The following is a 15839-nucleotide window of genomic DNA, read 5'->3' as shown; positions in this document are numbered from 1 at the left end:
TTATTCCAGTATGCAACAAAATGTGCCTGGCTCTTTATATTACTACAGTAATTTTGATTTTTCCAGTAATATATCAGCCTTTTTTTGGAGGAAAAAAATGCTGCAGTATACTTTTAAGCTGTGGAAAAGAGCCAAAGGTTGTTTTCCAGGTGCTTAACTAATTTAATGAGAACCTTTGCCTCCCTCAAATTTCATATTTCCATCCATATCTGAAAATAAAAGGAGCAAATAAATATTTCTAAGGTCAGGCTGGGCATGGTGGCTCATGCCTGTAATTCCAGCATTTTGGGAGGCTGAGGTGGGATGATCACTTGGGCCCAGGAGTTTGAGATTGTAGTGAGGTCAAAGTGGGAAGTAATGTGAAAGTGCACTACAAACAACCAGGACCACAGCAAACATTATTCCCCAGAATAACATAACAAGAAAGAACATGGACTTTTTGAAACCTGCAGAATGGGACTGGAATCTCTGCTTACTAGGTATGTGGTTCTAATAACCACACTGTAAGAATTAACTTACATTTCTAAGCACAATCATGACAAAATGAAATAATGCTTATATTATTGTGAGAATTAACATTCTTTTGATCGCACATAAAAAGAAGCTATTACAGTTTTAATATTCACTCAAATAACTACCTTGCTAAAATCCCTCCAACAGCTACCGGGTGCAATCAGAAGAAAGTCTAAACTCTACATGGAAACCTAGCTACAGGATCTGGCTTCTGCCTACCTCTCTGACCTCATCTCCTACTCTGTTCCTTGCTTAATGAGTTCTAGTCTGGCACTCTGGTCTTTCTTTCCTCAGCTTATTATGCAGCTCTTTGCATTGCCAGTTTAACATTCACATCTTAGCTCAAAGGCTCAGAAACCTTCCTGACCATCCAAAATTCTTAACCTGTGCCCTTAACCTCCATTCTCTACCCTACTGTTGTTTTACACCTTCTTCCATTTACTGAAATTGTTAATTGTCAATTTCTTTCCCATTGGTATGTAAAATCCCTGAAGACCTGTATCTCCAGGACCCAGCACCACAGCCAGGCCTTATAGGGTTAAGGGGATGCATTTTGTCACCGCTTACGTGCATATTAGAATAGTTAAAAGTTCAGGATCACTAATGATAGTGTATAATTTTAATACAGCCATTCCAGTCATCACTAAAGAAACATTTACTTGGACAGGGGCCTCTAGCCCAAGAGAGTGGAGATTTTTATTTATTCCTTTTGGGGGGAGAAGGACTACTGTCTCTTGCGCTTGGCCCCTGAAGGAAAGAAACAAAATCCCAGAAGCATACATACAACTACAGTAAACTTAACGTCCGTCTGCAGAGCTGTAGCTGAAGATGCAAATAAATGCGCTTTCAAGGAAGTGACTGTCCCACCTTCGGCCCTGCCGGAAGCCCCGGGGAGGCGCTGCAGCAGGTCTCCCGCCACAGGCGCTCGAGCCCGCACGCGCTGAGAGAGGCCCGGAACCCCTCGCGGTCCCCGCTCCTCTGCCCCTCCCACGCGAAAGCCGCCGGGACCCCAGCGCGCAAGCGCCGACCCGCCAACTCCGCAGCCACCGCCCTCCAAAGGCGCCTGCGCAGAGGGATGAGCAGGGGAGGCGCGATAATACGAGGGAGAGGAGAGTGCGCGCGTAAATCCTAGAGAGGCGGGCTAAGCAGGACGGGGGGAGGGTTCGTCTTCCGGAAAGTCTGGATTCCGGGACGACAAGAGTTGCCGCTCACCGAACTCCCACTTGTGAGATGATCGAAGAAAGTCAGCTACCATTTGTACCCATCGGACTTGCAGGAGGCTGCTTCCCAAGTCGGCGGAGGGCAGTTTGGCGGGTGCACGCATGCGTGGTGGGCTCCCTCCACGTGCGGCCTCCCCGCGCTCAGAGGCCCCGCCCCCGGCCGCAGCATCTTTCCGGACAGGCGGAGCCGGTGAGACGGGAGGGGGTTGGGCTTCGTGGCTCGGCCCCGCCTCGACAGCCTCCAATTGGGTATGGGTGAGAGAGGCCCCGCCTACAGCCTTCCTATTGGTGCATGCGTGCGAGCGACGCGTCCCATTGGGCCGCTTGGATTTGGGCACCAAATTCAAAGATTTTAAAAGTACCAGCTGGCGCCTTTTAAGGGATACGGCTCTGTGAAGCAGGCGGCTCACTTCTCAGCTACCAGAACAGTTCCTTCACCTGAGGCAGGCCCCACGTCCCCTGGTATGAGCCGGCGCTCCTGCAGCTGCTCTCCACGGTCACCTTCCTGCTCCTGCAGCTCCAGCACCGTGACAGCCGCCGGGCGCCCTCGCCCCTCGGACAGTGAGTGAGGGGAGCGGCGTGAGAGGGCTCGCATTCCGGGAGGGGTGCACGGTGAGGGGCGACCCATGACCCAGCACCCTCCCGAACCTGGCACGGCCACAAGCTGGGCCGCAGGCGGGCGGCGGCGACGGTTCCTGGGTTCTGGAGAAAGAAGTCTGGGGGTCGGGGAGGGGAAGCCAGATGTGCTGGGGTGCGATGGTGGGCTGCGGAGCCCCGCCGCCCATGCTGAATGTGACTCCCACTCCGGGGGAGGTGCAGGTCCCGGCAAACTAGGGCGCCCTTTTTCCTTCTCAGAAAGACCTACCTATCCCCACCCCGCTTGAATAGGCGCCAAATGCCCCCTCCCCTCCCCCACCCTATGGCTCCTGGCTCTGACAGGGATGCGAGCCGGCAGCCCCCAGGGTCTGGTCAGGTGCCTCACCCTCCCCCGCTGTGCCCCTCATCCGTACCTGTCCCGCACCCTAAGACCCGAAGTCAATTTTCCCGATTTTTCGCTGCCTCAGTCTTGCTGGTGGCGGGCGCGGGAGATCTAGCTCGCGGTTATCTCCCGCCTCCTCCGCAGGTCCCGCGCCCCGAGGGGCAGTCCCACCGACCCCTCAGGGGCTCCAGGGTCGCCCTCCCCACTCCCGCCAAGTGCAGAGACCCCCCCGTCCCCCGCATTGGACCAAAATCAACTGGAACGACCAAAGAAAAACGTTAATTTTTTTCCTTTTTTCCCCTTTGCCTAGTAACTCAGTCTTAAGGCCTGGAGACGGAAGGGGAGGGTTTTAAAAAAGAACTTTTTACTAAAAAGCTTGAATTTGTCCATAATATTTAGTTGACTTCGTGAGAGCTAAAGAATTGGTTAATTTTTCCCCCTGTACTCGTGAAGAACGAAATAGTCCTTTATTGCAAAGTTTTTAAGAGAACGGAAGGCACTCAAATGCTTATTTTTATCCTCTTTGTTGCTACCTATAAACAAAATCCAAATGCATTAATTTTACCTCAGAAATGAAAAAGTTCAATAATTCGATATTGTACTGTTGGTAATGTCTTTCTCATTAGAAAAGGTATCCAGAGTCTTGAGAAAAAATACTTAATTTTTAACAGGTTAGATATATTTCCAGAAGACCCTGGATCACAAGTCTCCCTTTGAAATTCTGAAGCTTGATGGCTTATGAGGGAGTTTTTTGATTATTAACTCGAGTTGTCTTTACTACTTTGCTCCTCAGAAAGTATTTGTTGTCCCTTGGGACTTTTCCCCCTGTTTACAGGCTTGAGGAAATGAAGTTTTTAAAAATTATTGCATCCAAATATTTTTGAAAGTAGGCTTTTCTAAAGTTTTCTCTTAAGAATGGCTGACTTACACTTTATAGTGGCAAGCCTTGGGCCTCTCTCAGGTCCTTAAGTAAAGGAGTGGCCATGGCCTAACATGAGCACATGGTGGTTATCTATAGATATTAGAGACGGGAGCATAATTATTTCGTTAACATTAGAAGACCTATAAAGATGTTTAGGCCTTAATTATGATATTTAATATGTAATGTCAGGTCTGTCTTGGAAAGTTAAATATAAGGTCAGACTTTGTACAGTTTACTACCACTTTTCCGTTATTGGGCTGAGAATTGGTAAATGAGAGGTTTAAAAAATGCCATATTTGAGTCTTTATTAATATCTCCACTTTAGGAAAAATAAAAAAATACTAATAGAATGTTCCAAGTTCACAAAGGTAGTCAAAAGGCTGAGCAAGAATTTTTCATTTGAACTTGGATCTGATTCTTAAATCCATACGTTCTAGTGGAAAAGTGTATAGTCTGACAGGTATACTTCTGTGTGGGTTGTATTTTATTACTTTTAAATGTTAAATGTTAATGACTGACAATGTAAGGAATATGAAAGTATTTGGCTTATGTAATTAAAAGTAGATTCTGTGGATTAGACCCCTATGACAGGGACTCTGCCATTCATTTAGTCTTATTTTCTTAGTCTCATTTTGTGGATGAGGAAATTGAGGTGGTAAGAGTTTACCTCCCTCCTCAGTTTTCCCCAACTCGGTAAATGGTAATTTCTACCTTAGATACTTAAGCCCTAAACTGTAGATTATTTTTTTTTACTCCCCTTTCCCTCATATCCACATCTAGTATATTGGTAAGCTCTATTATGTTTACCCTCCTAAATCATAGACCTTGAATCTATCCAATTATCTTCATTTCCACTGTGATCATACTAGCCCCTGGTGCTCTACTCTCAGGACCCCTGTGATGAACACTTCTATTCTCCCTGCTTTGTACTTTTACCTTCCTACAACCACAGCTGCCAATGATCTTTTAAAAATATAAACCAAATTTTTCTCTTCCAGTTAGAACTCCTTAAAGGCCCAGCCTATCCTACAAATTTATAGACCATTCTACCTCTACAACATTATTTTTTAATCATCTCCCTCTAGCTCACAAAGCTGCAGCCCTATATGTCTTTCTTTTCCTTGCTTCCTGTGTTTCTCTCTGGAACTCTCCCACCAAATTTCCACAAGGATTTCAGATCTCAGAATGTCACCTTCTCTAAAAGATCATCCCTGACTACTATCTTCCTCTCCCTCTACCCTGTCTCTAAGTCAGCATTAGAAAAATGAAGTGGCAAACTAGACTCTTAACCCTCATCTATTTTTAACTCAAGAGGTTATGGAACCATGTAATATTTTCTTTTCTGTACAATATTAGATCAATTATATGAATACTACATCTATTTCCTAAATTTGGCTTGGGCATTGGAAGGCACTGAGCTTGTTAAAGATGGGTTTAGCCTTTTGCAAACAGTTGGTTCAGCTTCCTTTTGTAAAAAGGTGATAGTATTTAGTTTATTCTGCAGTATTTGTTAGAGATTTAAAATCCATTCATTTCACATTTTAAAATTATATCTATAACCAGCATCCAGATTTTCGTTTCTAATACTTTTTTCCCAAATAAAAGAACTAGGGTTGCTTGGAGAAATGACTGATACTAGGACTGGAACAGGGAAAATACAGGGTGAGCCTGGAGCATCTTATACTTCCAGAAAATAAGGATTGCTCAAAAAACAAAATGATGCAAATAGGTCAAATAGACACTGACGCCAACTGAAAGAGCTCACAGTAGTGAAAGCAAAAACAATTTGAATAGCACCATAAGTAGTATTAGATTATAACCCAAAGTCCATGAGTCTATACTAATATAAATGATTGTATAAATGAATGGGAAAGCATAGACAAATCTATGCAAAAGAATTTCATATGGTATATAGATTTACTCCCCCTCAAAGAAGTGGAGCATGACTCCCCACACCTTTAAGTGTAAGCTGTGCATAGTGACTTCAAAGAGTATAGTATAGAAAAGGAACAAAAAGGAGTGACTTTACAGTGGAGAGAAACCTGACAGGTACTACTTCAGCCAAGTGATGAAGGTTAACATCAATGATAAATCATATTGATAGCATGTACCCTTGACATGATGTGGTAACAATAGCATTTTACTTCTGTAGTCTTTTTCCTAAAAACTCACAGCCTCAGACTAACTGAGAAAAACATCAGACAAATCCTAATTGAGGGACAGGCTACAATTAGTACTGACTAGTACTTCTCAGAATTGTCAAGGTCATCATAAACAAAGTCATAGAAATTGTCATAACCAAAAAGAGCCTAAGGAAACATAAGGAATAAATGTAATATGGAATCCTGAATGGGATCCTGGAACAGAAAAAAAAGGTAGAAACTAAGGATATTCAAATAAAATAGGGACTTCAGTTAATAATAATCCATCAATATTGGTTCATTAATCTTGACATGGATGCAAGTTAGTAATGTAAGAGTTGGGTATTGGGTGCTTGATACAGGAATTCTATACTATCCTTGCAACTTTTCTGTAAATTAAATTTTGTAAAAAATACTAAATCTATTCATGCGAAAATACATGTTGGCACAAGAGGAATGTAATAGTCATTTTGTTCACTTTAAGTTCCTTAAGTGCTAATTTAGTGAGGAAGATTCTAATGTTATTAACTAAAAAACTAGGAAACATATTTTTATGTTGCATATCTTCATTGTATCAGGCACTGTACCTTTTGCTTGCATTCTGTGCTAAGCAATAGCAGTCATGTTTGACCTTTAAGGAACTTAGAATAATCTTACAATGTAAAATTGGTAGTGCTTTGAAGCAGCGTTTGATGAGGTCTGAGAAGTCCCCTCACAAATAAATATGAAGCTATACACAAGTAATTAGAAGCTAAATAGGCAAAGGAAGCAGAAAAGCTATTCCAGGCAAGGAAAAGCATAATGTACAAAGCCCCTGAGATGAGAAAAGTCATTGTTACTAAGAAGGCCCACTTATATAAGAAAAGAAATGTACAAGTGTTTTTCTTTGGTACCTTAAAGAGCTCTTGCACCATGAATTCTGGCTTTTTATAAATGAGTATAAATGTGAAACAAGATATAGTATACTTTGCTTTAATTTGCAAATTCTATTTATCCAAAGCACCTCATTCTCATGTGAGATAGGGGGAAGAACACTGAATTTATAGTCAAGAAATCTGTTTCATTTAACTACTTCTTGGGCAACATACTTACCTGAGTTTCAGTGTGTCAGTTATTGTAAAAATAACTCCCCATCCTACCTCAAAAAGATTGTGAGGACCAAGTGTTTGGAAACATTGGAAGTTGCAAACTTCTAAACAAAAATAAGGTATCTTAATCATTATTAGCTCTAATTTTAAAGAACTGTCGATGTTTAAAGAATAAAGTTGAATGAAAGGTTCTACAGAACAGAGGGAGAATGCCTTTCAGTTCCTGAAGTACTTTCAGGCCTCTTTGCTTTAGGTAGCTAAACAGAATAAAAGGCGTGCCTTCATAATTGTCTTCTGCTTTTATCCTCTCAGGTAAATTGTGGTCATATGTAAATCAAACCTAATTGTTTAGTTAAGGCGAGAATAGAAATAATCTCTTGGCATTTTTTCCTCATCTCAGTGAAAGGAAACTACTCAGAATAATTTGTTATCAAGTTAGAGTTAATTGGGGGGTTAAATTTGTTTGTTTGTTTTTTATTTTTTTGTGCCGGTGAACTCTTAGTTTAAACCTAATTTTTAGGTTTAGTGGGATCCTGAAGCACATACTACGTGTCTTTCACTGTGTTAGACACTGGGAATTTAAAAACAGTTTCTGTCTACAAGGTCACTTTCTATGAAGGTTATCTTTTTGTACTTTGACTTGAAAGGTATTGTTCTAAGTAAAAATGGTTCAATTAACATGGACAGTTTACCAATACTTAGTACAGACAAAACACAGTGACTAGTACATACATTTATACATTTACTGATAGGATAAGTTGTTACCTATATATGACTGGCTTGTGAGGGGGATGGTAGCTGAAAGCACATTTTAACCTAAAGAATCAGGCTTTTTTAGCTCATGTCCCCATTGTTCCCCTACTCATATACCCTGCCTTCAGCAATACTAAGCAGTTTTCCTGAACCTGTCTACCATATTCCTTCCAAGCATTGTGCCTTTGCTCAAGTTATCCTTCAGTGAATGCCCTTCCCAGCCTCTCTTGTAAGCTGTGGTTCTCAACTGGAACGGAGGAAATCTTGCCACTGGCGTCTTCCCCCTTATCAATATTTGCCAATAACTGGTAACTGTAGACATTTGTTTACTGTTGTACCTTGGGAGTGATGGCTGTTCCTTGTATCTAATGGGTAAAGGCTGCTAAACATCCTACTATGCACAGGATAGCCCCTAAGAACAAATAATTATTTGGTCCCAAATGCCAGTGATACAAGATTGAGAAACCCTACTTTAAAGCGGTCTTAAAATGCTGCATGTTCTGTTGTGTCTTAACTGCTTTCTTAGGCCCTTAGGGTGGGGGCTGAGGTGGTAATACAAACCCGAACAAGTCTTTGGCTTTTGTGAAGTTTAAATTTGAATTAGTAATTATGAATTCTAATGAATAATATCCAGAAATAATTGCATGATTCTTTAATAGTATCAAACCTTGTTTTTTCCACTTATGCCACTTATCATACATAGTACATTATCTTAAGTTATTTAAAGCAATTGAACAGTAATTTACTCTTGCTGCCCTACCACTCTCAAATCTGGTTAATTGATGGTAGTGTTATTCTTATTTACCAACTCATAATTCTGATTGGTAGCTGAACTGTTCTTCTGGCTCTGGTTAATTAGTCATGAAAAAAATCTTTGTTCAGTAATTGAAGTTAGCAGAGTTTATAGCATATATTAGCTAAGATATAGGGAGATATCCCTGTGCTTGAGTTTCCTATCCAGCAGCATATACAAACACCTTAAATATATTAAAGGGTCACCAAGAGCACCAAACAGAATAAAACTTGGAGATGAGTGCTGTGGGAGTTCAGGTGGAGTTTAACTTATGGATGTTTAAATGTATTGCTTTTTCCTTCCTTTTTTACAAATCTACCTGTAGATTTCTTGATTAATTATTTTAAGGCTTATAGTAATTGCTAATGTTTAAATAATAAACAAATTTTTCACGTATTACTTTTTATCAAGATTATTCTAAACTGTACACATTCTTCTCCCCCATTGGTCTTAACCACTTTTATAGTCAATGGCTTGGGTTATGCTTAAGTCAGAGCAACTATAATGTCATTTCAAGTCCAGGGTATAAATACTGATTCTAGAAGTATTTGTGATGAAAAGATTTAAATAATATTTCTACATGTTATTGACATATCGATAATTAAACTTGGATAATATCACAAACCCATAGGCAAGTGCACACAGGCAAAGCATAATGCTGAGAGAATGCAAAGTAATCTTTGTATATCCTAATTTAAGAAGTAACGATGTATAGAAATTTTGCCATTAAGTAAATGTTAATGTTCTTTTTGTAGGTTGTAAAGAAGAAGAAAGTTCCACTCTTTCTGTCAAAATGAAGTGTGATTTTCATTGTGACCATGTTCATTCTGGACTTAAACTGGTAGAACCTGATGACATTGGAAGACTAGGTTCCTACACTCTTACATATTTGGAAGGTTCTTGTAAAGACTGCATTAAAGACTCTGACAGGTTATCATGTCTTGGGTCACCAATTGTGAGCCCTAGCATTGTAGAACTTGAAACTGAAAGCAAGCCCTTGCATAACAAGGAAAATCAATGTGTGCAACAAACACTTAATAGTACAAATGAAATAGAGGAACTAGAGACGAGTAGACTTTATGAAGACAGTGGCTATTCTTCATTTTCTCAACAAAGTGGTCTCAGTGAACATGAAGAAGGTAGCCTTCCCCTGGAGGAAAATTTCAGTGACAGTCCACAATCCTGCCTGCTGCAGATGCAAAGCCCTGACCAATATCCCAACAAAAACTTACTGCCAGCTCTTCATTTTGAAAAAGTAGTTTGTTCAACATTAACAAAGAATACAAAACGAAATCCGAAAAGAGATCGGGAGATGCTGAAGGATCTTATAGCAAGAGGAAATTTTAGATTACAGAATATAATTGGCAGGAAAATGGGCCTAGAGTGTGTAGATATTCTCAGTGAACTCTTTCAAAGGGGACTCAGACATCTCTTAGCGAATATTTTAACTCAGCTGAGTGATATGGACTTAATCAAGTAAGTATTATTGCTTTGAAAATATATATATATTAGCATAGTCCACTCAACACTTTTGTTGGGTGGCTCAGCACTACCAGCTCATGCAAAGACTGATGTACGGGTTGAGTATCCCTTTTCCAAAAATGCTTGAAAAAAGAAGGGTTTCGGATATTTTCAAATTGGGAATATTTGCATTATTGAACATTCCTAGTCCAAAATGCTCCAATGTGCATTTCCTTTGAGCGTTATGGCAGCACTCAGAAAGTTACAGATTTTTGGATTAGGAATGTTCAGCCTGTAGTAGGGTAGGCTTGCAATGTTTAATTGAGGTGATGACTTTTGCTTGATTGCTAGTATTTCATTACCTGTGTGCCACTTTAGAAGCATGCATTTAATCTAGTCATTTCAAGTTTTATTTCATGCTATTAGAAAACATATTTCTTTTAGATTAAGGTTTTGTTCCTTTTAGTCCTAAAACTTCTAGTATGTAGATTATATCTTGGGCCTAAATATAAAACAGCCTAGTTCTAGTAGTGGTCCAATAGGCATTATGACTTTTATCACATCTGAAAGTATGAAATAATTTCTGTTCGTTGTAGGCCATTTTTGATGTAGGGCTCTCGAGTTTGACAATGATGAAAATATGAAAGCCCATGAATAGCGATCTGATTATGACTATTTCTTGAAACCTTATATATATATTAACTACCCTTTCTTTGTCATTCTACCAAGGAAAATCAATCAGGATGAGAAAACTTTGAGAATTAATTAAGATGATTATATAGACTATAGGATTAGATTGGATTTAACTCAACTGGATTCATTTTTTGGCTTTTTAAAAAATTATCTGGAGGTACTCTGCAAGTGTGGTTTTATACTGGTCTTTATGAAATATGGCTAAAGCGAGACAGATTTAAGTATTGATTTTTACCGTGTGCTGGCTTCTTGAGGGATAATCAACATCACAGAGTCTACTTTTTCCGTTAACATAGTGGGTTTTTTTTAATTAATTTTCACTAATAGCATGTCCTAGAGTACCTTGACATTTGTCTACAACTTATACCAAATAGCTGAAATGGTGTTATATGTATTAAACAATGGTGGCTACTTACTTTATGTTTGCAGATATTGTTGAAAAATAAAGTACAAAGTCGTGGTTCTTAAGCCTGGATACATTTATTTGATTGAAAGCTCTTAAAAAAAATACAGTACCTTGGGCCCATTTTAAACCAATTAAACCTAAATTACTAGACATGGAGCATCCTTAAATCTTAAATTATCCCAGGCAATTCCAATGTATAGTCAGGTTTGAAAAGCATTGGTTATATGAATTTCTGTTTTGCACTGTTAATGTTTTCCTACTGTATTCATCTTAGGTCTTTGTGATGTTTTAATTGTTTCCTTTATGGTCATTTACTTTTCCAGTGTGTCTAAAGTGAGCACAACTTGGAAGAAGATTCTAGAAGATGATAAGGGAGCATTCCAGTTGTACAATAAAGCAGTGCAGAGAGTTACTGTAAGTCTTTACTATTGATGTTCTCATTTTAAAATACACTGCTTAGTGCTCTTTCAGAAATAGGAGGCAAAAATAGGAAAGAAAAAGTCTGGAAACCCTCCTTTACATTCACAAAGTATTTCAGCCTTGCACTAGAACTTATTGAGAAAACAAATTCAAAAATAAAGAGAAAGGAATCTCACCTCAGTCATTTATTTCTCAGGTTCTCCCTAGAAACAGAATGTCTAAAGTAACAAAGGGGAAATTACTCAGTTCTTAGGTAGGGGGAGTTGACCATATAGCCGATCTGGGTTGTTGCCATTTGTGTATTATGTTAGAAAATTTGGAAAAGCTGTTTTACTTTTTAGTTATTAAGAAATAGGAACAATGAACTATTTTTTTTCAGTTACCAAGAAACAGTTAAATGTCAACATATTGAAGATTCTTAATGTAGGAGGAAACTAAATTTACTTTTCCAAAATACTTGAGTTATTAATACTTTGGAAGTATTTCTGAGAATCAAGATCAGCACATCAATAAAAGTTCAGGCCTTAAAGTTGGACAGACTTAGGTCCAAATTTTGGTGTTACTACTTACTAGCTATGTAACTTTTGTCAATTATTGCTTAAATTCTCCAAATTTAGTTTCTTTATCAACAAACTGGTGTTAATGGAAAAATCTAATCTGAAATGCTGATTTTAAATCAGAGATACTTAAATGTGACTATTGCCATCTGCTGGTGGTGAAAAGAATAACCTTTTGTTCTGGCAGTAGTACTTTGACATTGGTTAGTTACAAATCATGTATTAAATTTTTTACATAATCACATGTAAAGTGATTCTCACAATTTCTGTCAATAAGTTAGGCTTTACATGGGTAAATATTAAGGTGTCACTGTGTTTAAGCATGTGTGGGTAAATTGCATGTAGGGATAAGTCTTTTGCATTCTTATTTGCCATTTCTTACATGTACAAACCTAACAAAAATATCTGGTTGTTGGTAATATAGGAAAGAAAAGTTTTTAAGTTTCTATTAAAACTTCTTTTTAATTAGGAAGACAACATTAAGTTTTCACCACATGCTTCAACCCGAGAGTACGTTATGTTCAGAATCCCACTGGCTTCTGTTCAAAAAGCAGCAGTCCAGACTCCTCCCCAAAAAGATGCTCAAACCAAGTTATCCAATCAAGGTGAACAGAAGGGTTCTACTTATAGTCGACACAGTGAATTCTCTGAGGTAATTCTTTGTTTAATCAATAAATTAGAAACATGGTCATTTATTTTTAAAAGGATTTAGAGTGAAAATGGAAAAAGAAACTTTCAAGGTCAAAATATAACTTGGCTCTAGATAATTACTAACAAATTAGGACACCTGGTACTGATGGTCATTTAAGTTTAATTATTATAATTCAAATTATTAGGGAATTGTTGTTGGGATGGGAATCTCTTGTCCCCTTCATTTTATTCTAAAAAATGTGGGAAACCAAAACACTGTTCCAAACTAGGAAAGTACAGAGATGTCTTTGTATGAATAGTAGATAACTGCTTACATTGTTCATGAAAGTTCAGTGATGTTGAGTTCTAATTTACAAACACTAAGAAAATAATGAAAAACCTTCTTGATTTTAAAATTTATAAAACTACTCAATGCTATGTTTTGCAATTGCTGCCTTTAATTGAGGAAGAGAACTAAGCAGCAAAAGGCCACCTTTCTGAAATCACTGACCCCCTATTATACCTTAAAATCATTGGGTGATGTGTGTTAAAAGTTCTATTCACATGTAGATAATTTTGCAAGCTTACTTTAGAGAATCATAATCTTATCTAAGTGACAAGTTTTTTTTTTAATGTTGACTGTCATAATTTGTTCAAATAGAAATTCTATATGGTAAAATTTAGTTTCAGTCTTAAATGTTTATGATGTAATGACTAATTCAACATGTAAACTTATTCAAAAAATATTTATTGAGCATCTGCTATCTATCAGGTACTATATAGATAGGAAAACAAGGTAAACTTCAGATCCTTACAATCTAAATAGAAGATAGCTGCATAACAATAAATGCCATATAGTGTGATAAGGAAAAGAACTATAGGTGAAAGAGCAACCAGCTCCTTAATGACACTAGGAAGACTTTACAGGGAATGTGACATTTAAGTTAGACATTGATGTGTAGCATTCACAAAGTAAAGGAGAGCATATATAAAAGTAGCAATAGGAAATAGCCATTAGACCACTTGACAAGTGATGCTGTCGCCCATTAAACAGTAAACTTAAGGACAGGAATTGTCTTACATCTGACAGCGGTGCCTCATACAGGTATTAGGGAAAGTGCAGAGGTGCCCTTCTTAGTTTTACTAACTAATTACATTCAGTCCTTATTAAAATATGTTTATGTATTTTTTCTTTTTAGGTTGCCAAGACTTTGAAAAAGAACGAAAGCCTCAAGGCCTGTATTCGTTGTAATTCACCTGCAAAATATGATTGCTATTTACAACGTGCAACCTGTAAACGAGAAGGCTGTGGATTTGACTATTGTACAAGGTGTCTGTGTGATTATCATACCACCAAAGACTGTTCAAATGGCAAGCTCCCAAAAGCCAGTTGTAAAACAGGTCCCCTGCCTGGTACAAAAAAAAGCAAAAAGAATTTACGAAGATTGTGATCTCTTATTAAATCAAGTTGTTACTGATCATGAACATTAGTTAGAATATATTGGGTTTTAACTTAAAAAACAACATATTGTGATTTTCAATTTTACATTGAAATTTTTTCCCAGCGGATAAAGAGGATATACAGCCTCTTAAAATATTTTACAATTTAATGTGAAAAAGTTAAAATTCTCAGTACAAATCAGAAAATTTAAATATTTTAAATAAAAAGGGATAAGTAAGTAGTAATCTAATATTTGTGATACAGAAGTAAAATGATTCAATTTTATGGTGAAAGAAGGCTATGTAATTTTACCTAGACAATCTTAGATATAAATCTGGTTTACCATCTATTGGCATTTGAGACATTTTATTTGTCTTGTCAAATTAATACCAATGGAAATATCAATTTCTGGAGTATTAACTTAAATGTTTTGTCTCCTTAAACCTTTTTCATTGTGTGTATCTCCCAAGAAAGTATCTTTTGTAAAATTTGCTTTTTTTCCTTTTTTCTGGTGTCTGTGTTTTAATATTTTTGTATACATGTAAATAATTTTGTATTTTTATATGTCAAAGTAAGAAAATGTCTTTTGTATGTACATATAAAAATAAATTTTGTTCCTATTAATAAAATTGTTATGAGCTTAATAAATAATGTATGCCTTTTGTTTTTATAAACATCTTAATCCTAGAAACAGCTGAATTAGGAAGCTACAGTAGACTGCATTTGTTTGTGTGAAGTCATTGAGTGGATCTATGTGTGGATTCTTCTGGGGAGCTTGTGAGATTCCCAGGCTTCACCCTGATCCCAGTTTCCTTCTCACTCCCAATAGCTTAATTTAGTTGTGGAGGTGGGTCTTGAAATAAGCATCTCAAGATGATTCAATACAGGAATAGTATAAAACACAAAAAAACTAGAAAGATTAAAAATGTGTAGAGTAAGATGCTATCTTGGCTGCAATCAGGCATCTAGTAACAAGAACCCAGGACAAAGACATTTTTATTTCTTAATTCCAAAGTTAAATATGTTTTAATTTCAATTATGAATATGGAAAAATTATAAGGTAGAATTCAGGCAAAAGGCACTAAAGATTTAAGGGTGGGCCTCACAGATCCTATCATTAGGGCCTCAAAGAAGCTTAAGGGCTTTGCCCTTCATCTCAAACCTAAGGTAGAGGATTTGCCTTAGATTTGTGGTGGTGTATCTTATCTAACGGAGTAAAAACTCCAGTAAGATGAACAGACCCACTTTTTATTTTTTTTAAACTGCTTTATTGAAGTAAAATTGACATAAAACAGACTACATAAAGTATAATTTGATAAGTTTTGACATACATGAAGCTATCACCACAATTACGGTAATGAACATACCCATCATCCCCAAGTTTTTCCTTGCACCTTTGTAATCCCTCCTGTCGACTCCCAGGCAATCACTGATCTGCTTTTTGGCACTGTAGACTAGTTCACTTTTGTAGAGCTTTATATAATTAATAGTGAACAGAAATGTATTGTCTCAATTCTGGAGGCTGAGAAGTCCAAGGGCCTTCTTGCTGTGTCATCATATGACAAAAGGGCAAGAGAGAAATTGAATTTCCAGTCTCAAACCCTTTTATAATCAGCATTAATCCACTTGTGAGGGTGGAGCCCTCATGACCTAAGCATCACCCAGTAGGCCCTACCTTCCAATACTTGCATCTGGGATTAAGTTTCCAACACATGTTTTTTAGCAGACGTTGAAACTAGCACCGTGGATCAAGTGGGATTGATTCTTGAGATGCAAGGATGGTTCAACATATGCAAATCTAAATGTGATACACCACATTAAC

General features: G+C 37.8%; 1 protein-coding gene across 1 annotated transcript; it reads left to right on the top strand.

Moving 5' to 3' along the window:
• Positions 1 to 2074: 2074 nt before the first annotated feature.
• On the top strand, positions 2075 to 14634 carry FBXO5 (F-box protein 5). The gene is made up of 5 exons (XM_045544595.1): positions 2075 to 2294; positions 9165 to 9885; positions 11293 to 11383; positions 12416 to 12598; positions 13776 to 14634. Exons 1-5 carry the CDS (start codon positions 2198 to 2200, stop codon positions 14025 to 14027), a joined length of 1344 nt encoding a protein of 447 aa, XP_045400551.1. The 5' UTR covers positions 2075 to 2197; the 3' UTR covers positions 14028 to 14634.
• Positions 14635 to 15839: the final 1205 nt, after the last annotated feature.

Source organism: Lemur catta, chromosome 2, assembly GCF_020740605.2.
Source record: "Lemur catta isolate mLemCat1 chromosome 2, mLemCat1.pri, whole genome shotgun sequence".
Taxonomy (NCBI): domain Eukaryota; kingdom Metazoa; phylum Chordata; class Mammalia; order Primates; family Lemuridae; genus Lemur; species Lemur catta.
The sequence above is the reverse complement of the archived record's forward strand: the minus strand, read 5'-3'. Positions and strand labels throughout refer to the sequence as shown.

Coding starts and splice junctions, on each gene's coding strand:
- FBXO5 (XM_045544595.1), top strand. CDS start 2,198: ATGAGCCGGCGCTCCTGCAGCTGCTCTCCACGGTCACCTTCCTGCTCC. Junction 9,886..11,292: donor AGTGATATGGACTTAATCAA/GTAAGTATTATT, acceptor TTACTTTTCCAG/TGTGTCTAAAGTGAGCACAA. Junction 12,599..13,775: donor GACACAGTGAATTCTCTGAG/GTAATTCTTTGT, acceptor TTTTCTTTTTAG/GTTGCCAAGACTTTGAAAAA.